Source organism: Cynocephalus volans, chromosome 2, assembly GCF_027409185.1.
Source record: "Cynocephalus volans isolate mCynVol1 chromosome 2, mCynVol1.pri, whole genome shotgun sequence".
Classification (NCBI taxonomy): Eukaryota; Metazoa; Chordata; class Mammalia; order Dermoptera; family Cynocephalidae; genus Cynocephalus; species Cynocephalus volans.
Window position 1 is genome coordinate 139175308 of NC_084461.1, and position 22436 is coordinate 139197743.

The 22436-nt window shown below is 39.4% G+C and overlaps 1 protein-coding gene across 1 annotated transcript; it reads right to left on the bottom strand.

The window, feature by feature from the left end:
- Positions 1-713: 713 nt before the first annotated feature.
- Positions 714-19406, bottom strand: HAVCR1 (hepatitis A virus cellular receptor 1). The gene is made up of 7 exons (XM_063082877.1): positions 19361-19406; positions 17194-17535; positions 11487-11591; positions 7988-8043; positions 5036-5147; positions 3604-3640; positions 714-828 (listed from the first exon to the last, which is right to left on the bottom strand). Exons 1-7 carry the CDS (start codon positions 19404-19406, stop codon positions 714-716), a joined length of 813 nt encoding a protein of 270 aa, XP_062938947.1.
- Positions 19407-22436: the final 3030 nt, after the last annotated feature.

The window sequence follows — 22436 nt, forward strand, 5'->3', positions numbered from 1 at the left end:
CAAATGATTTCCTTCCCCTGGTGTCTTTTTGGTTTGTACTCCCTACCATAACTTCTTTGACTGCTAAATAAAATAGCCATTCTCATCCAAGGATCAAGCACTTAATGCATCATATTTCCGGAGCCATGAGAAAACAGATATACCTGTAATAGTAAAATTAGACTCATTTCTATTTCTCTACAGAGAAAATAAAAATCTGTACACCCCTACGAATTGAAACCTTTGAAGAATGTAAGACATGTAGCATTTGGAGTTACAATACTAAAACATGAGGTAATCGTGAAATGCTTCCAAATGAAGTTCCAAGTCAGATTTGATGATTTTTAAGTCCTATTCCCCTCTTCTGGACAGCTTTGGTGGCCAAGAAAATGTTCACTTCTTGTATTCCCAACGACAATTCTCTTTGACGGATACAGGATTCATAGGGAGGACATACAATTCTAAAGTGTTCATGTTTTGGAGAGAGCTCTGCAATAACTGGAGAGACTGAGCCAGTTTTAGTACAAAAGAATTAGGACTATATTAACAATAAGGTTGACAGAGATTTGAGCTGAGTGTCACTCTACCTAATATCGCTGATGTGCTGGAGTGCCAGATGAAACAGACACAGAAAAGTGGTCCTGGAGTTTAAAAGGCGTTTCACATGGTGATATATATCTGGTCACTGTCTTCTGCAGGAATGGGCATAAAACCCCTAAGAATACCACTGGGTTTTAATCCATGACGTAAAGATTATCCTCAATAATGTAGATATTGTCTTGGGCTCGGACTCGCACTTCAGCAGCACTCTGCAAAGCTCTAGTCTGAGGGCCCTTGAATATAACCGTCCTGTAGGAAGAGTTGTTGAAGAATCACATGAGTAAAATGAAAGCAGACCACTGCTAAAATACTAGCAGCGCTTTTGTTCACTATCAGGCAAGACTGGGCATTTGTGACTCTAGGAGCCCCATTCACACAAACTATGAAACAAATAGTGCCTTCCAGAGTTGTGAAAAGGGTGGCCCCAAGTATGAGGTTGCAGGAAAGTCTGTTTAATAAGCACATGGACACCCAAGAAGTGTTCAAAATATTCACTCTGGTCTCCTTAAGGAGACTCGCATAATAGAATACAAAAATGGAGAATCTAAAAAAACCTGATATCTGACATCAAACTGAGTTACTAAATCAAGACACATATTTTCAAATGTGGTTAAGAACTGGTTGATAGCTATTTTTCCAAATGTGAAATCTGACCTTTCAGAGAGGGTTATTAAATCTACTTAGTGATCAACATCTGTATTGAAGATAAACATAGGATAGAGAAATACTGAATGTAGTAAAATAACAGTGTTTCACAAGTGTTCACTGGATCATGGTGTCAAAAATCTAACTGTGGGCTGGCCAGTTAGATCAGTTGGTTAGAGTGCAGTGTTCATACCCCTGTACCTGCCAGCCACCAAAAAAGAAAAAATCTTACTGTGTCTTATGGTCAAGTGTCAAAGGGGTAGGCTAGATTACTGTTATGTCACATACACTCACACACACCAAGTGTACAAAAAGGTAAGCACTGGAGATTAAGGGATTAATCTTTTGTAGAGAGCTATTGGTGTTTTGTGGCCTGCCTTTCATGTGAAGTTACAGAAGGTGCCTTAGTGGGACTATTGGGAGAACTTATTCTGTATCTCCTGTTATTTGGGGAGTCACAGTGGACTGATATCTGGGTTTCATAGAAATCAGGGAAGTACAAATCAGGGAAGAAAGCAGACTTAACTTTAACTCATGTGTGGTGTTTTGATATAAGCTGGTGTTTTGTAATTTGTATATGGTGGCTGTTTCTATTACCAAAGCCTACCCTGAAAATATGGAACCCGAGTCTTCATTCAGCCACAAATGAAGAACATTCCCCCACTGAATGTATTTAAAGGAACATGAGAGAAAGCTCCTCTATAGTCCTTACATGGATCAGTCACATGTGTGAAAACACTTATGTTAGGTGTCATTAAGCTCAAATGAGTCAGTGTGATATAATTGCCGAGAAGATAGTATCATGAGGAAATTATCATAATCTGTTAAACAGTGTATTTTTTTCTTTTTGCATTTTTATATTTTACATTTTCTACAATATTTTTTATTTATAATTAGGAGATAAAAAGTAAACCTTTTAAAAAAGATAAGTTAGCAGTGCAAGAATAGAAATCAAATAACTAAAGGATGCTATCTATGCTCCATGCCTACAAGAAGCATTTTCTTTCCATTCTCAGAAGCAGTTAGTCAAGATATTTATGAGCGTGGGTTCCTGAGATTGGGTACTTTATACACTATGGTATGATCTTAGATGTCACTAACATTTCTGAACCTGTCTCCAATTTGTAAAATGAGAATAATAATAGTGCCCGTCTCAGGGGTTTATTGCTGTGAAGAGCTTGATTGCAATAATAAAAGCCAGTATGTATTGGGCACTTGCAACATGCTAGAGTGTTCAAGGCACATTCTGTGGATTGGCTCATGTCGTTTACTCAAACATAGGAAAGTCTGTGTATAAACACCCAATGAAGGAGAACTGGGAATAATGGATGGCAGCCTAAGAGGGATGGATTTTGAATCAAAGAAAGTCCTTGCTTAAAACCCAATCTGAACCAAATGAAGCAGGCCAATTGGTTTGGGGACTAAGTAGTTGTGTCCTACCACTGAACAGATTGGGGAAGATAGCCACGTGGCATAGGTGCAGTAGAGGGGATTTAAGTTTTAACTGGGCAGCAGGAGAGACTGAAGGATCTTCACAAAGACAGCAAGTGTGAAATCAGACAGCTGATGTCAACAAGTGGAGCAGGTTGGGTGTGGAGCAGTAGGAACGATGGGAGCTGGAGAGCTGGGGCATGTGCGCTACCTCAGAGCCACTGTCTGTCCGGCCGCTTCAGCCAGGAATTATCTTCCACCAAGTTTTCTCCTTCCTCGGGGCTTACTCAGCCTGTTCCTGGGCTCTATATTCCCCATAGTGTTTGTCTGAAGCACCTTAAAGGACCCTGTTTATTTGCTTATGTATTTTCTGCCTGTTTTGTCATCTCTTTAGAATATAATAGGTAATAAACACTCAGCAAAACAAAGCATTGAGTAAAATGAAAGAAGAAATCAAAAAACTCATTCGGTGTTCAGTTCCATCAAGCAAGACTTGCAATCTCGTTCTCTTGCTTGAGGTTAGGACTGAGGTGCTCCTTCTTTTTTTTTTTTTTTTTTTAAAGATGACTGGTAAGGGGATCTTAACCCTTGATTTGGTGTTGTCAGCACCACGCTCACCCAGTGAGCAAACCGGCCATCCGTATATGGGATCCGAACCCGTGGCCTTGGTGTTATCAGCACCGCACTCTCCCGAGTGAGCCACAGGCCGGCCCCTGAGGTGCTCCTTCTGTACCAGTTCTGCCCCGACCCTGGGGAAACACAGAAAGCTAAAAACAGCACCGGCAGGTCCGACAGTGGCAGAGGTGCTCACTAAACTAGATCTTCAGGATTGAGGGTATAAAATGGTGAGCATTTCGAAGAAAAAGGAGAGGGACAGAGAAACATTTCACTTTGTTGGACTAGAGTAGGAGCATCAAAAGGTGCTGACAGAAACCCACTCAAGCTTACCGTGCTTGCTGCATCTTGTTTATGATGTAGAAATACTCTAAATCGGAGGGGCAGGGGGGAGTTGAAGAGAAAATTAAACATGTCAGCAAAAGAGTTCATATCTTCTTCCAAACAAGTATATTACTTCTGTTGTTACTTAGACCCTCCTCCAGTAACTTCAGGTAATGCCTTCCCATATCCTCCTTCGAGGCTGTGGAACCCAAACAAGCCCTTCCATGTTCAGCATCTCATTTTCATTAATGGTTTGGTGTATTCACCCACCTATCCTGACTGACTTTAATGCTATTGTTATCTTTTATTTTAACAAAAAAGTCCAGGATTTTTTTGATGGGAAGCTAGAGAGCAGGCGTCAACCAGTATCATCCTAGGCTAACTGAGACATGAGGTCACACTAAGGATCACCTCTGTCAAAAGATACCTTTGCCAGACTTTCCATTTCCAGTTATCCCTCCCCTCAAGAGGGAAATAAAGAGGGTTTTTTTGGATGAGGAGGGGAGCATATTTAAATTTCTAAATAATAACTTTGACAAACCAAGTTCTAAATGATTGTGTAAAAACATTCTCAAATTGGCCAAGCGTATTCTTAGTTTCCTAAATTTCCTCTTCCCAGACACATGAAGTAAATCAGTAATGGGTTTGAATACAGTGTCTTGCAAAATAGATGACTATGGTTCTTTCATAGGGGGCAGGTTGTACTGAGAGAAACACACACACACACACACACACACACACACACACACACACACCCCTGGCAGAGGAGGGTATGAAGCCCTGGATGGCTGCCTCTGAAGCTTTCTGTTCTAGTCTTAGTCTTACAATCAATTTCCAAAGTCCCATTTTCTTCTTCTGCTGAATGAGTGCTGTAAAATTTCAACAATATCATCCCCGTAGGGGAAAAAAATTAAATCTTGAAGGAACAGAAGAATAAATCTTATATATTACAATGGTTTGTTGGTTTTTCAAGTCTCAGCCCTACCCAACAAATTCTGGTTTCCTAGTATTTAATTTCTTTTATGGAGAATTTAAATTTAATTTTTCTACTTAGGGAGTCTATAATTGAAAAATAAAGAACATGGTTAAGAAACAATAGTATTAGGTGAAAAAACCACTAGAATGTAAACTCCATGAGATTTACAGAGATTTATGGCAGAAAAGGATCTTTCTTAAGTTCATTAAGAACAGTTTGAGATGTCTGTGCACTTACCATATGCCAGACACCATTCTCAGTACTTTGTAGGTACTAACGCATTTAAATCTCCTATCCCCCTCGAGGCAGATGGCATTACCATTTGAATTTTACAAATGAGAATTTCAGGTACTGGGAAGTCACATGAAATCAAAATTACATGACGTATGGAGCTACTTGGACCCAGACAGTTTGGCTATAGGACCTTTGCTTTAGTCCCCTAGGAACAATCTTGAAATGACTTACTTTTGACGATCACGACAACCAAAACAGCAAGCAACATCAAGGCAAAAATACAGATTCCAACATAGATTCCCTTAGTGGTGGTCATCCATGAATTTTGTGCTGAGGACTCTTGCTAAGGAAACATCAGTAAATTGGAAAAGCATCTTGTTAGAGCTATGGATAGAAAACATTTCCTAGAATAACTTACACAAACACATTTATCTTTATTGGCCCTTGGCTACTTCTGGAACATGAAGGTAAGACCAAATGATCTGAGGTTGTAACCATATGGTGTCATTCCGAGGCAATTTGAAATTCAGAATGTTTATCTTACTTGGGGTGGTATTTATATAGGTGTATACCTTTATCAAAACTCAACCACAGTTAAAACGGATTTGTATGTATTGTATGTAAATTATTATATCTGTTTTAAAATTCAATAAGATATTGGCCTTAAATACATCCCCTTATGATATTAATTGGGGGTTTACATATAAATTGACTTGATCTGATATTATCAGAATGTGCTCATTATTGAATTTGGTCTTTGATTACAGTCCTTATTTTTTTTAACTGTAATTCAAGATTCTGTCTATGTCTATATAAATAAACTTAAAAGTAGCTGTTCACAGACATGGCCCTGATTAACAATTTAATGCTGTGCAATCAAATAGAAATGTAGAATTGTGTTTAAATCTCCTGGTGCAGATTATAAAGGATCACCACCTCCTGGAGTAAGTCAGAAATGTGCCAGGCATCGTGTTAGACTGCTTTTCGTTGCTTAGCTCTAATACTAAAGAGAACCCCCACGGTAGGTGTTTTAACAGAAAGGAAGTGGAAGATGAGAGAGAAGGATCAAGTCTTCCAGCACAAGAACTCAATCTCTGGAGTCAGAATCCCAGCTCTTCTACTTAGTCACTGTGTGACCATGGACAAGTTACTTAGTCTCTCTGAACCTCTGTTTCTATGTCTGTAAACATAAGATTCAATAGGACTCTTGGGATAGGTACTTTTAGGTCCTTCCTGATAAACACTATGAGGAATACAGAGGAGGGTAACATTCAAGCCATCCCTGCTTAGAAGGGATATAGCCAGTGTCTAGAAGGGAAAAGTGTGTTGTATTATCTTGCCTATGAGGAAGGAAGGTGGGCGTGAAGTGGATACATGGAGAAAGGGGTTTCAGGAGCCAGACTCTGCTTTTGTTTTTTAATTATATTACACAGATTATGCATATTCATTTTACAACGTGCTGCTAAGCATGAAAAAAGGAAAACTAAAATCAACCATAACCCTAACATCCAGAAACAAGCAGTATTACCATTTTGCTTCATATACTCTTCTAAAATTGTATTCTTCTAGGATTTTTTCTTAACAGAAACAATTACTATATTCTATATATACTACACACACACACAAATATATAATTTTTAAAATTGCCTTTTTATTCAGTTATTGCTTAACTAGAAAAAAAAAGTTGCTTTTTTTCTCTTAATCTATTGTAACCCCCATCTTCCCATGTCAGTAGTGTACTGCAGTGACTACATTCTTAATGACAATATGTGGATATGCTTAATTGACTAAATAATTAATCGCTTACCATTGAACATTTTGATTATAACGTATTCATAATTGCAAGTAGCCACAATAAGCATCCTTTCTCAGACATCTTTACTGTATTTGCTCAATTTTCTTCTTAAGACAGAGCCCAGGAAGTTAACCTACTGAGTCAAAATATATGCTGCATATTTTCAGGATGCCTGGGAGACATCTTGACATATTCAGAGTCAAGGTACAAAAAGCCCACATTTTTGCTACTGCCTGTCTTGAACTTGCTTCTAATTTGCTTCTACCTGATGCTAACATACCTGTTCTGCAGGTAATGAGGTTAAGAACAACCTCACTATTCAGAGTGGTTTTTATTTCAATCCAGCATAAGTCTGGCTATATAGTAATACAATAAATATTTACATAATGGCAGTTCTGATATTTAGCCAGGATGTACAAGTTCAGCCCACATCCATCAGATTGATTAGTGCCTATGCCTTAAGTTATTAAATTTTTTAATACAACTCCTAGGTGGTAATCTCATTGCACTAAGGTATACAGCATAAGGCCCTACTCCAAACAGCTCCACCTTGCCTGAGCTTTTTGAATTTCCCTTACAGTAGCCATGCTGTCATTTCTCACAACTTGTTATCAGAAGGATAGTCTCATAACCTCAGACTTTTTGTTTGTTGCTTCTACGAGTCATTTTTACATATTTTAAAAGGAAAGTTGTTTCGCCCAGGAGCCAAAAAAAAAGGTCCTATTGCTAAATTTGTCTAACTCATTTGCAAAGATGAGATTTTGATGAGACCACAAGACTGGGGCCACTTAGGTTTTTCTCCAGCTCACTGTGGAAACAGCGTAAGACCCCTTTACAGAATCAAAGTTGTTCAAGACCTTAATACTTTATCATCACATGGGGAGTTTTAAACATAGAAAAAAATCAACAGCGGCCTCAAAATTTCTACATAGAATGGCAATTGGGTGGGCAAAGGATATTAGGGGGCCTATCTTTAAGATTTCATTTGAGGGTAGATGGGTGGCCCCCACTCCACACCATCAAAGCATGTTATTTCTCTAATAATAATTGAAGACCTCCTTGGTATGTTATATTAACTTGCTCTCCTTAAATTAGTTCATTCTTTCATCTCAATTTCTGACCAGGTGAAAGTCCGTGGAGAGTGCATGTGTGTATGTGTGTGTTATTCAGTAAAATATCACTCATTGGGCACCTTTAACAAACTAAACCACCTAAGTAAACTTTTCAAATTAAAGCATCTCTATTTAAGAGCCAAATTCTTTTCTTTTTTTGTTAAAGGAGAAAAATATCAATCTGTGTGTTGTTCTTACAGAAATAGTCTTTAAATGTATCTTGCTTCAAGGGAGGTATCTGAGTAAATCTAATAAAATCGGAAGGAATATACTTACAGTTTGATTGTTATGCCAAACGCCCTCCGAAGGCTGTGTCACGGTGCCATTCCCATCTGCTCAACAAGAATGAAAATTAATTAGAATTATAAAAAATATTGAATTTTCCCTGCAGACACCAAACATATTCACATTGCCTTCTAGTGATGGATGAAAAGTTGAAATACTATAGGCATTGTAAGAGTCATACCAAGTTATTAATATTTTATTAATTTATCCTATAAAGTTGTGATTCTTAACCTTTATGTCATGGACTCTTTGAAAACGGACTCCTTTTTCTGTTTATGAAAAAAATGCAATGCATGTACAGACAAAGTATTACCTACAATTTTAGGGGAATCACAGAAGCCCATTCTTGAAACCAGGTTAAGAATGCTACGTAAAGGTAATCAATATTTTCATGCTACTAAAAAGCTGTCAGTGAGTGCCCAGAGACCATATGTAAGCACATCCAAAGATCAGAACCACCCTATTCAGAATGGACATTAAATTGGTTTTACATTCAGAATGAGAGTAAAATGTACGATGATATCCACAACAGGCAGCATATATGTATATATATGATATATGCCAATGTGCCTAGACTTTGATCCAGAAGTACCTTAGAAAATATCTGTTATATCAGCCACAAGACCAATGTATCTTATGCCATATAAGGATTAGGATTTTATATGGTATAAGACATATTGGTCTTAAAGTTCTGAATATTCAAATTTTCAAAGTGTTTTGAAGTATCTATTTTGTAATAGAGAATATATGTTGTTGGCTTTCCTAGGTAACCATAGGTCAAATACAGAATCTTTTTTTTAGGGAGTATATACCACATACTATGTACTTTCCATCCTAACAAACAGTTTCTTAATCCCATTTTATAGATGAAGAAACAGACATGGAATGGTTAAACAAGTTTCCAGTTTTAGTAAATGACAAGAGCCTCTGCTGGTAACCACCACACTAACTGCACTGCCATCAAACAGAAATCTATAGTTCCATTAAATTCCCTAAATACTGACACAGCTATAGACCCCCAACATAAGCAAAATTGGACTAATCATATCCCCCAAAATATACGCATTACCGTGTTTATATTTTATTCATTGTGAGACTACTTCTTAGAGAGTCAAAGGCAATATCTAGGTTTAGGCAATTTTTAGAGTCTAGGCTCTGTTTGTGACTTGTGTTATGATATTCTTCTTCTAAGACCTTCAGGGAATGGGACTGGGTGACACTAACGACATCTACTAGCAATATGACCTTGATACTCAAGGTCCTTTGCATACACACATAGGCATGTATGTACCTATGTATGTATGTATATGTACATGAAGGTGTGTGTATATATATATTTCTAGCTGAGGTACCCTGAACTACAAGCTAAAACAGTATACATTTAATTTGTTATAATTTAAATTAGGTAAAGTATGTAAAGCACTTTACACTGTGTTGAATAAACATCACCCATTATTATTATTATACAATGGAAGGAGCAAGGAAGAAGGCAGAAGGATACTGTACAATGCACTTTCCACATATCATATACTTTAAACATCCAGTGAGGAAAGTTCAGCAGCTTGCACACAGACACACAGCTAGTAACTGGTGGCTGAATTGAGAGCTGTGTGTCTCCAAAGTAAAGCCATAGGGCCTCCCCAGTCCGGCAATGGCAATGAATATGGGCTACCTCAGAAGAATTAAATGAGATAGCTATGAGTTTCCTGGCACATATTTCTGCCAAAGGTGGGTTGTGGGTCATATGACAACCAAAATCCCTTGCAGACCTAACATCCTTTGCTTCTATGAAGCTTTAGCCAACTGAGGGCTGACTTGGGTGAAGTGAGGACTTGGCCTGAGGGTCTCATATATGCAGCCAAAATGGCAACAGTCACACAAATCCTGGGACACAGCTGCTCCAATGTTTGTTCCACTCTAGAAAGCTCTACCTTGACCAGGTTTTAGTGACATGGTATTTTAGAGAATTCTGATTCCCCACTCCTACTTTCTTCCTCCTCACACCCTAAAAGAGTGGGGTGCAGCTGCTCCTACTGCTGTTACCTTGTGTTTTTATCTATTTTCACTTTGTTTTTGTGCCCAGAAACAGTGTGCACCAAGGATTCCACTTTCAAAACCAAATCCCAACTGAATGAGGCCCTCTGTGAATTTCACGGCAGGTCTATTTTAAATTAACCAGCTTTCAGGAATACTTGGCAAAAGATCTCCCCGATGGTGGGGGGAGGCCTGCCGATTGGCAACTCCTGAACACAATGAGTCACACACTCCAGGAGTCCTGCAAGACTTGACCTTGTTTGGATGTGGCACAAGAACATATTAGCCAGCTCTAACACTCCCATAATTTACCAATATGGGCAACAGAAAGAGTTAGCTGGGAAAGATAACAGGATTCAGTATCACCTTTCACCCTCACAAGGAAAGACAGCTCATTTCTACATTTCTAAAGCGCAGAGATTATATGATACCTGCCCAGACTCAGGAGAGTGGGAAAGATTGGAGGGCATTAGCAGGCTCTCAGTGGGGAATGTCTGTTTGGTGGTGTTGGTGTCCTCAACCCATTGTCCCAGTTTGTTCAGGCTGCTATAACAAAATACCTCAGACTGGGTAATTTATAAACAACATAATATTATTGCCTACAATTCTGGAGGCTGGGCCGGTCCAAGATCAAGATGCAGGCAGATTGGCTGTCTGAGGGACCTCTCTCTTCCTCACAGATGGCACCTTTTGTGTGTACTTATGTGGGCAAAGGGACAAACAAGCTCCCTTAGGACACTTTTAAAAGGACACTAACCCCATTCATGAGGGCAGAGCCATCATCTCCCAGATGCCTCATTTCTTAATACCATTGCTTTGGGCATTAGTTATCAACACGAATTTTGAGGGGACACAAACATTCAGACCATAGCGCTATCTCAGAATGCTCATTAAATACAAGCTTGACAAGGCAGCAGTCTTGTCTCCCAGCTATATTTAAGGTCTGGAACTTGGAGAAAGCATGGGTGGCCAACTTGATCTAGATACCAGAAGGCTAGATTAAATTGTTTTAAAGCCCTGGCCCAAGGAATCAAGTCCATTAATAAGTCTGGAGTCAAGACTGGTTGATTTGATTTATAAAAAAAAGTAATGTGCATATGAATGTTCGCAAATCAAACAAGCTAACCGAGCCAGTCAGGCATACCGATTATAGATATTCTAAGCAATAGTAATAATTGCTATTGTATCTCTCTCTCCTTGTAACTATGTCCCAAGCCCTTCATCTCATTTAATCCTCACAAGCATTCTCCAAGATCAGTGATATTATATCCATTTTACAAATGACAAAACATATTCAGAGAGGGCAGACATTTGTACAAGTCACATAGCTGGTTTGAGTGGCTGGCGACGGCACTCAACTCAGATCTGTCTTATTCCAGAGTGTGTGCTCTCAGTAATGCCAATGGTTATCAAGATTCAAATGTTTCCAGGTATTCAGGAAAAAGAATGCAGTTACCTGTTGGGTGAGAGTACAACGGTGAGCTGGTGGGCTGTGTCCCTGTTTCCCACAGTGTCGTAGACTGGGTTTCTGCTGGCTGAATTGGAGAAGGTGAAGTAGCTACTGGAATGAAAAAAACAGAAGAACTATGTTCCATTTGTGGAGAAAAATTTGCAGCCACAACAAAAATAAAGAGCAAAATTAAAATCAGGAATTACCATCAACTTCCCACAGGGCCTTCACTTAGATTCTTTTAGGAGGCATGCATGGCTCCCACCTACCCACTTCTAGCCCTTTCTCTCCCTGTTAGAAATTTACTCAAAGATGGCCTTCAAGCATTACACTGCTATCCAGTTATTTTATTCTCATGAGAACATGTAATCTAGATAATGTTCTAGATAGTCTTATCAAACTACAGGATTATTTCACCCTTTCTATACTCCTAGGTTCCCTCTAAACATACAAAGCCTACAACAGCACATCTTACGTAGGATATCCACTTAAACTTTTACTTTATTCATTCAAGTGACATTTCACTTTCAGGGAACAGGGCCTGGGAGGTTGTACCACCTCCCATACCCCCTTCACAAAAGCTCCCATCTGGATTTCCTGGCCTTATTCAAGTTCCAGATCATCCATACATCTTTCCAGGGAGGTACAAATATTAAACAACACAGAATAGATACTCACAATATTTAATTCCTTGAGGTCTCTTCAAGGTGGGAATATTGCCCAATGTCTTGGTCTAGGTAATGATTTGCAACCCTCAAAGCAAGGTTCCTGGTGGACCCTGACCCCGGTTCCTTCTGCATCTGCATTCTAGTCATTCCTTTCTGAGGAATGATTTCCTGTGTTCTCTGACTCATCTTTCATTGCTCGCCAAAAAGTTTCCACTAGAAATTCTCCAATACGGGGCTATGTGTCCCTTCCTTTTCCCGAGATCTCTCCTTTATTTCCTATCAGATAGCTCACCCCACCTGCAGAGTTCCGAGTTTTGTTTGTTTGGTGTCTGGCTGGTATAGGGATCCGAACTCTTGACCTTGGTGTTATAATACCATGCGTTAACCAACTGAGCTAACTGATAAGCCCCTTCATCTGCAGAGCTGATCACTTGCCTTTTATAAGGTCTTTACATGATTCTTCTCCTAAGCACCACAGGGTTTTAGAGCAAATTTGTGGTGGTGCTGGACAAAAACTCCCAATGCTGGGCTTTTCTCATCACCTCTCATTAGTCTTTCATTTTCCCCTTCACCACCCCAGTCTTGATAAATTCACCTTCAACATCACCCTTTCTCATGTTCTGAACTGCTTTTCCCTTTTTCTCTATTGCTCAAACCTATCAGAGGATGTGGCTTTCTTTAGGAGCTAAAAAAAAAGGACAATGCAAGAGAGTCAGATGGTCAGAGTCTTTACCCAAATTAGTTCTGTGCAAAAGACCTCTTGAGCTTAACTTCTTCCCCAAATTTGGGTCATCTTTCTTTTCTCTCCTGCTCCTACAACCTTACATGCAACTATTCCATGACTATTTTAGGCAGCTAACATGTATTAAAGGCACTGAGCACAAGGAGGAGTGTATGTAAAAACGACTGTCCCTGCATTAGATTAGCTTCAGTGTTCACCTCCCTTCTGTACCATAAAGTTCAACTCTAAATTCCAACTCTTTCAGAAACTATCAGGATAAGAATAAGGCTCAATTGATACTATCCCCCAGGAGGTTGTATGGACATACAAACCAACAATTTTCTTCTAAATACCAACTTTAAATGAAGTTAATAACTTATGCATCTTCACCAAACCAATTCTACTGATCCATTTACCTTAGTAGGCATGAACTAAGAATTAAAGTTAAATCAATATTCAGAAAGTCTAACAGATTCTCTAGCATATTCAGCCACCTAGAACAAGCTGTTTTTCTTACAAACTTGTATAGCTCTAAAGTCCCAGCTATAACCTAAAGCCCTCTCTTCCAAACTCAGCTCATAGCCCAATCCTTCAGATCCCTCCTGGTTAAAAACTGTAAAACTGCTAAGGGAAAACGTAGGGGGAACATTTCAAGAAGTAGGACTGGGCAAAGACTTTATGAACAAGAGCTCAAAAGCACAAACAACAAAAGAAAAAATAAATAAATGGGATCATATCAAACTAAAAAGCTTCTGCACAGCAAAAAAATAATCAACAGAGTGAAATGACAACCTACAGAATGGGAGAAAATATTTGCAAACTACATCCAACAAGGGATTAATATCCAGAATATATAAGGAACTCAAGCAACTACACAGTGAAAAAACAAATAACCTAACTAAAAAATGGACAAAGGAGCTGAATAGACATTTTTTGAAGGAAGACATACAAATGACCAACAGGCACTTAAAAAAGTGCACAACATCATTAATTATCAGGAAAATGCAAATTAAAACTACATTGAGATACCACCTCACTCCAGTTAGACTGGCTATAAGCAAAAAGATGATGAATAACAAATGCTGGCAAGGGTGTGGAGAGAAGGGAATGCTCCTGCACTGTTGGTGGGACTGTAAGTTAGTACAACCACTATGGAAAACAGTACAGAGGTTTCTCAAACAACTATAGATATATCTACCATATGATCCAGCAATCTCACTTCTGGATACATACCCAAGGGAATGGAAATCATAATGTCGAAGGGATACCTGCACTCCCATGTTCATAGCAGCTCTGTTTACAATAGCCAAGATATGGAACTAACCTAAATGTCCATTGACAGATGACTAGATAAGGAAAAGGTGGTATATGTACACCATGGGATACTACTCAGCCAAAAAAAGAAAGAAAGAAATTCTACCATTTGCAGCAACATAGTAACATGGATGAGCTTGGAGAAAATTATGTTAAGTGAAATAAGCCAGGCACAGAGGAAAAAATACTGCATGTCCTCACTCATAAGTAAGAGCTAAGAGAGAAAGAAGGAAAGGAAGACCACAGCAATACATTGGACTTGTAGAGGGAGAAAGCACACCTAGGGTTGCTGGGAGTGGGGGGTTGGGGGGTGGGTTTGGGGACTAATTGGGTGGGGGACATGGGAAATAATCATAATTTGTGGTAATGGGCATGCTGATAGTATTGATCTGACCATCACATTTTGGGCACAGGTGGTGACAGTCAGCTTTTTACTCCATGAATATGCATAATCAATAAAAATAAATAAATAAATAAATATACACATGGCTTAATGGGAGTGGAGGGAAATCAATATGTTCCATCAGATTTTTCTAGCTAAGAGGCTATGACATTTCTGGTACTCCTCAGAATCCAGAGCTACCTCAAGGGGTCAAAGGGTTTTGGGGGCTTTGAGAATCGGCAACAAAAGATATCTTTTTAATCACAGAAATAGAAGATTTGAAACTAAACTTGACCTCAGTATGACAAGCTATTTCCCCATCTGTAAGGCAACTTATTCTCCATTTGTATTAAATGTAAACTCTTATCTGTGGGAAATTTGAAGTATGAACCATATGTCCTGAATTGAAAAAATAAACATCTACTACCTAAATTCCTTAAATCCTTAAATATGATGTTTACTTTTGCATCAGTATAAATAGCATCTTTTGCATTTCTGTGCTACATAAATAAAGAACCCTTGAAATAAAACTGTGTAAGTCACTCACTGCTCCCAAAAGACAGGGTAATTGTATAAAGTCTTTTTTAGTGAGGATGTCAAATTAGAACCTATTTATCCAGACGTAAAGCTCAGTGTTCATGGTGGGGGCTCAATCCGGTAGTTAAAAACCCTACCCCCAAAATCGAATGAACAGAGATTGGGTCCTGACTCAATCATTTTTTACCTGTATGACTTTCAGCAATTAGCTTTTAGATTCTGTGTCTCAGTTCCAACAACTATAAAACAGGATTAAATCATACCTACAACGAATATTGTTGTCCTAAGAATTAAATGACACAAAGCTAAAGCATGTAGCATGGTGCCTGGTGCATAGGAAAAAGTAAATGTTAGATTCATTGAAACCTTAACCTCAGCTGGAGGGTCCAACTTCAGAATAACCTAAATGATCTCTATTCAGAACTCCTTGTAAGGGCACAATCTCATTAGCCTGACCCTTGTTCTCTGGGACATCCTATTTTTTGTCATAAAGCTGTGCTCAACTGGGCCAGATCCATGCCACCCTTTTTGGATCATTGGCCCAGCTATTTTGGGGTAATTCTGAATCCCTTTGAGAATGAGATAAAAAAGTCATGGGTTCTCTCACTCTGAAAATGCTTCTATGTACAAAAGATGCATACAATTTGTGAAGGGGGAAGGACCACAGATTCTGTGAAGCCCATGTTTGGAGCCCAGGTAAGAACCCTGACCCTAGACTGTATTTCTGCCTTGACACATGGACCTGGATAGTCTACAGCCTCTCATTAGAAGGCCTCCGGGCTTTGAAACACATCCATTTTACCTGGTTTGTGGTTCTGTGTGGGTGCTGGTGTTGGAAGAGCAGAGGTAGAGACTCTAGGTGATGTTGGAACACTTGTTTTTCCCACTAGAGTTAGAAACGACATGAAAGCAAAGATCAAGAAGCAAGAAACTAGAACCTCATGCTGGAACTCTAGGCAGGAGGATCTCTCCTGAACTCTTGCTCTTTGCCATTGGTCATCTGGAATCTGTGACAGGGTAGGGCTTTGAAGGCCTGCTCACAAAACAAAAGAAAACAAAACAAAACAAAAAAAGGAAGCAACTGCATTGAAAGGGAGGCGAAAACAGATATCTCATATTTGCATTGAAGGACTTTTTAGAAGGCCAGTCATGCAGATTTGCAGATGTGTGTATCTTCATAAACATCTCTGTGAGGCAGGGGAAGTGCCTAGAGCCTGGAATTGTTCTGTGTCCTCTCGGTGAATGACTGAGACGTAAATAGTAGTCCTCAGGCCCAGAATGTTTACCTAATAAAGAGCGCTCAGTTCAGTCAGTCCTGAGTGTACACACCCAGTGGATCTGCATCTTAACTGAGGGGCAACTCCTGCCCATTAGCCTACGCTAGACAACAGGGGAGGGCCAGCACAAAAGACTTACACTTTCTGTTAAAAGGTGGACAAAATCTTTTAAGGTTTCTTCCCACCTAAGAGATCATTTACAAATTTACAAGAGGTAATAACCTCTTCCAAAGTCAGAAGTGCTATAGGAATCCAAACAGCTGACCGAAGGTCTCAGAGCTACCCAGAGAGAGATCCAAGACTAGAATGAAACAGAAAGCCTGTTACACAAGCAGTCAATGAAGAATGACTTAAAGGTGATATATTGACACAGCAGTACCTTATATTATCCACTTTTTATGTTTGAATTCCATTCAAGTTTTAAGATGTTAAAAATAGACATTTTAACATTCTTCTAAGATAAAATTTCAGAGAAAAGCGGCAGTTTTTTAAGTTGAATAAATTCAGCTTGATAAAAATATTCACTATATTCCATTATGTCACAATGAATGCTATTTCATGGACAACTAGCACATTTGAAGCACTACTTTAGGAGATAGTTTACTGATTCTACTCGATGGCCTTGAATCAAGGTTGGTCTTATAACTTCATCTACACAAATGAAAGTTATCCTATTTCCCAAGAGCAAGAGTTTATTGGAAAACAGGATTATAGAAATTTCCTCTTTCCCTACAAAGGCAGAGAGAAAATTACTACCAAACAGAAAACTCAGTTAATCCACATGAAATGATCAAAGAAAAGAAGACAAGCTTACCTGGTTTAATCTCCAGTGACAAGGTGACTTTCATGTCATTGAACCACCCACTGTGTTCAACACGGCAACAGTACAGGCCACTGTCAGCCTCAGCTGCATTCTCTATGGTCAAAGACACGTTCCCTTTCAAAAGATTCCCCATTAGCTGATAACGCATGTGCTTCCAAAAGGTGACTTGAGATCCATCAGTCCAGATAATATCATCTGAGCATTTAAACATAGGACATTCCCCTCGGCCCCAGCACATGGACGTGACCTTTCCGTTAGCCACTGAATAGGTACAGGGCAGCGTGACAGGCTGCCCCACCATCCCACTCACTTTTGTATAAGAAACTACAGCATCTGCAGTAAAGAGAAGAGAAACAGAGAATGAGGCCTCAATATTTTCTTAAATTCCTTTTGTACTTTTTAATTAATTAATTAATTTTTTTTTTGGTGTCGTTTTCTTTGTAAGCATGACCTTATAGCTTGAATTTTTTAATTTGAATATTATAAACATTTTTATGTTAGCATATTCTTCATTAATACTATTAGGTAGTAAATATATTTGTGGATAAAATAATTTATTGTACTATATAATATTCAAGCTGTTTCTCATTTTTACCATTGTAAATAATATCCCAAAATCTTTCTACAAAAAACTTTTCTGTATTTAGGCTTTCAAAAGAATAGTTTCTAAGAGAGAAATTACTAGGATAAAGGACAGGAATATTTTCAGTCTTCTGAAGAATATGACCAAATTTCTTTCCAAAGGTTTGAACCAAATGACACTCAGGTAATACATGAATGTGCATTTCACCCTGTGTTTGCCAGGAATCTGCTTGTTATTGATTTTTAAATTGGTAATACATGCACGTGGCTTTTTAAAATGAAAACAGCACCAAAGGGTGTGTAGTGAAAAGTCTCCCTCCACTTCAAGTGTCCCAGTCCCCTCTCCCAGATTCAATCACTTTATCAGTGGAAATGCATTTTTAAAAAAATCAATTCTATTGCATTTAAATTTCAAATTGTTGATTTTTATTGCAATTTTTAAACTGCTGTTGCAAATGAAATCATCTCACATCTTCCTCCCCCACCGCCCCCAAAAAAGCACAGGTAATGTTTTATTTAAAATATTGTTGACTTAAAGGCAGAAGTCTAATAAACTTTGGAAATCAGTTTTTAGAAAATAGGTTTATAATACTTGCAAGAGGAGCCGAGACTCATTATGGGCTTTAGGATCAGTCCAAAAAAAAAATCTAAGCAAGGGTCCCTTCTTGTAAATTGACGACATCCCAGTGAGCAAGGCCCACTTACCCAGGTAAAACCACAGAATTGGAGGGTATTCAATCAAGTACAAAATTATGCCACTTAACCCAAAACCAAAACCAAAACCTCTCTTTTGGGGTAGTAGAATAAAAACCCTGTTGCCAAATGCATTCAAGGTGGCCCTTAAAAGAAATCTGAGATTCACTAACTAATCATATTTAGAACTGGGCTGTGAGTTTGGAAAATACTCTGGGTAAAAAATACTCATTGTTATATAAAAGAAGAGTATATATATTTCTCACTGGAATTCTGATAACTTAATTTTGACTAAGATCATTTTTTTTTATTACAAATATAATGCATGCTATTATAATTAGGTTATAAAAGTACGTAATAAAAAATGAACTTTCCCCTGTAATACTACTCTCCGGAAATTAGTTTTTAAAATTTAGAATATGTCTATTCCAATTTTCCCCCTATTTCATAGGATGTTTTGAATTAAAATATTTAAATAAAATAATTGAACATGGTAAAAAAAAAATCAAAATGCACAAAAGAGTACAATGAAGGGCTAACTCTCCCCTCCACCCCATCTCTCATCCCCCACCACCCCACTGTTACTATTCCTCATATACTTGTGTCTATTCATACCCACCCCTTTTTTGTTTAAATACAAATGGCAACACGTGACACACTGTTCTGCATCTTGCCTTGCTCTCTTGGCCATGGATTTATATTTCAAAGTAGTTAAGCAGTTTCTTTAGAGTAAGATTTCATCCTGGTTCTCTGCTCACTAGTTAACCCATAACCATCCAATAAGGCCCAAGGAACTCCATCTTCCTCCCCAACTCTTACCCCACATCCTTCCACTCCTCTGTCCTCTGGACTTCCAACTCCCCCAGCCCACCTACTCACTTACCTGTCAGAAGCAGTATGAGGCTTAAGATGACTTCCTGAGGGTGCATTATGGTATCAGCCTGAATTAAAATGAGAAGATAGACTGGTATCTGGACAAATCTTAATTCTCAGATTGCAACTTCTCCTTTCACCCTGACTGGTGAATCACATGCACCTCCCCTGCTGGGGATGAGAGAAGACCACGTGTTAGCTCCAGATGGCTGAAGGCTCTGCACCTTCTGATGGACAGAGAAAACCGCCCTTGGAAACAGCCCCTTATTTCCCAGCTCCTTCCCCACACACAGTGTCCCAACTGACTCCTGGTCCTGACAAAAGAGATGAGAGCAAACAGGAAAGAAACTGGAGGCAGAGACAAACAGTGTGGCTCAATGGCACAGCACTATAGCAAAGACCGGCCTTCCAATGTCAGAGATGCACTTGATTTGGGCCATGTGCTGGTCATAGGGCCCTTTCTGCTTTGTGGCCACAATGATCAGTCCCTAGCTTCAACCAGTCATATTGCTAAGTTTGCCATTGGCAAGATGAATTGAGCAAGCATGTGAGTCACTCTGCCTGACCATTCATGCTACTGGGCACAGTGACTCACCCTGCATCTTACTGAGGGATGTCAAGAGAACGCTTCAGGAAACGGAAGTCTGGACCAGACTGGGGTTCAGATCCAAGCTCTGCCATTCACAAAGCTGCGTAAACCTTAGAGTTACTGAGCCCCCACACTTTGATTTCCTTGTTTGTAAAGTAGCACTAAAAATACTTGCTCTGTCTCCCTCAAAGTTGTAGTATAATGAGCAAAAGGGCTATGGGAGAACTCTAAAAACTAAAGCCAAATATGCATTAATAACACTAGCTTAGGTTTTTGGAGCGAATTTACTAGGCAGCAGGCTCCATGCCAAGCACCCATACGCATTTAATCCTCACGGAACACATTGGGTAGGTGTTGTTATTCATCCCATTCATGGATGAGGAAGCTGAGGCTCGGGGGGGCTTATGCCAGCTTGGATTCCGGCCTTTCTGGCCCTTAAGTTTTGCTCTTAATCATTAAACTGTGCAAACACAAGTAACCCTGCCTAGTACTTCATTCATACCCCTCTAGTCTAAAGATTCAATAACTTCCTTCCATGAGGCAATGGTGCTCCATGGCTGGCCTTCCTACTGCCCATGACAGGCTTCATGGAGAAGTGGGTGGTCTTGGCATACTATGGCCACAGGTCCCACATTGCCTGGGAGTAGGAACCCCAAACCTCAGCAGCCTCTGTACACAGAAGAAATCTGAATCCTGATGCTACAAACTGGTGTCCCAAAGGCTATATTGGGCCTGCAGAAGTGTTTTGCATGGCAGTGTTTAAAAGTTTATTTCTAATTGATGGCCAAAACTTAAAAATCCAGAGAGTCCACAAGAAACTCAGCTTTCAGACTTTCTGTGATAAAATTAGATGGCAACTGTTTTAGTCCGTTTTGTGTTGCTATAACAGAAATACCTGAGACTGGGTAATTTATAAAAGAAAGAGGTTTATTTGGCTTACGATTCTGGGACAGCTGCATTTGGCAAGGGCCTCAGGTTGATTCTACTCATGGCGGAAAAGCGGCAGGCAGCTGGTGGGTACAAGCAGATCACATGGCGAGAAGAAGCAAGAGAAAGGAAGCAAGAGAGAGAGAGAGAAAGTGCCAAGGTCTTTTTAAGCAACTAGCTCCCGCGGGAACTAATCCAGCGAGAACTCACTCATTAACCCCCCTTTCCCCAGGGAGAGCATTAATCCATTCATGAGGGATCTGCCCCCATGACTCAATCAGTTTCCAACACTGCTACATTGGGGATCAAATCTCCACATGAGTTTTGGAGGGGACAATACATCCAAACTTCATCAGCAACACATGGCCCATACCACTCTATCTCCTTAGAGCTCTCCAGCCCCATTTGGGGGGTTTAAGTGACTCATGTAGGCCTTGGTTGGAAGGAGGCCCTTGCCTTAGACCTTCCTTCACCTTGTTGAACACAACTCCCTCCTGTCATTGGGGCTCCAAACAGGAAGTCCCATTGAAATCATCCTTTCATAAAATGAAGGAGTTGGACCATGGTCTTTAACAGCATTTTCAGATTTATAATGCCAAACTTTCTCCGCCCTCTTGAATTCAATGTAGTGACAAGATGAGTTCTACCAAGAAATAATCATGTTTCTGGATACTTTCTGTCTTCTTATTCTCTGCCTTTATGTGAATGGAGGAGACACTGTTGATCCCATATCAACCACCAAAAGTGGGGGGACAAATGCTGAAAAGGCTCACACAGAATTAAATCATGCCTTATTCATTTGGGACACAAAATATTTTGTAACTAGTGTTATTATACTCTGAGACTGGGCCAAATCCCAATAGGTCAATGATAAAGATATTTTTAATTTAATTAACTTTTGCCAGTTATTACTAATCCATTGAGGCTAATGGGACATGATTCAATATCCTAAGGATATAAAAAATCCAGCACTGTGCAATTGGCCGGAGACACAGGTAAGTGAGCAACTAACTAATAAAATCAGGCAGAATGATACAAATAGTAAATATATAATCAGACCATGTCACCTCCCCACTTACAACCCCCCTCCCCCTTAGCTCTCTCAGGAAAAAAAAAAAGAGAGAATTTGTAACTTCTTACACAGATAACAAAACCCCTGGTAATCTGGCCCCTTCCTACCTCTTAGATTTCTCCTCCTCCCACTCTATCCCCCACCCATTCAGGCTTTCTTTCAAATTTGCTTCTACTTCAGGGACTTTTCCCTAGCTGTGCTCTCTGTCTAGCTCCTTATTCCTCCACCCCATCATCTTCACATCTTTCCTTTTTATTCTGATCTCCGTTTAAATGTCACCTCCTCAGACATCCTTCTGGTCTCTCAGTTTAAAGTCCCTCTCCCTACTCCCATCCTATTTTAATTCTCTACACAGCACTTGTTACCTTATTTCCCTTAATATATTTATGTGTGTATGTGATGTGTTTAGTGTCTCTCCTCATTCCTGCACAGTGCTGTCCAAGAGAATGTTTTCTCATGGTGGAGTTATTCTGTATGTGCTGGGCAAGACATAGCCAC

Bases quoted from the DNA above. Each gene is read 5' to 3' on its own strand.
- HAVCR1 (XM_063082877.1), bottom strand. From the start codon at position 19,406: ATGCACCCTCAGGAAGTCATCTTAAGCCTCATACTGCTTCTGACAG. The intron at 5,148-7,987 runs GTAAGTATATTC...ATGTTTCCTTAG, and splicing joins TTTGGCATAACAATCAAACT to CAAGAGTCCTCAGCACAAAA. The intron at 829-3,603 runs GTAAGCTTGAGT...CTCTTCCTACAG, and splicing joins AACAAGATGCAGCAAGCACG to GACGGTTATATTCAAGGGCC.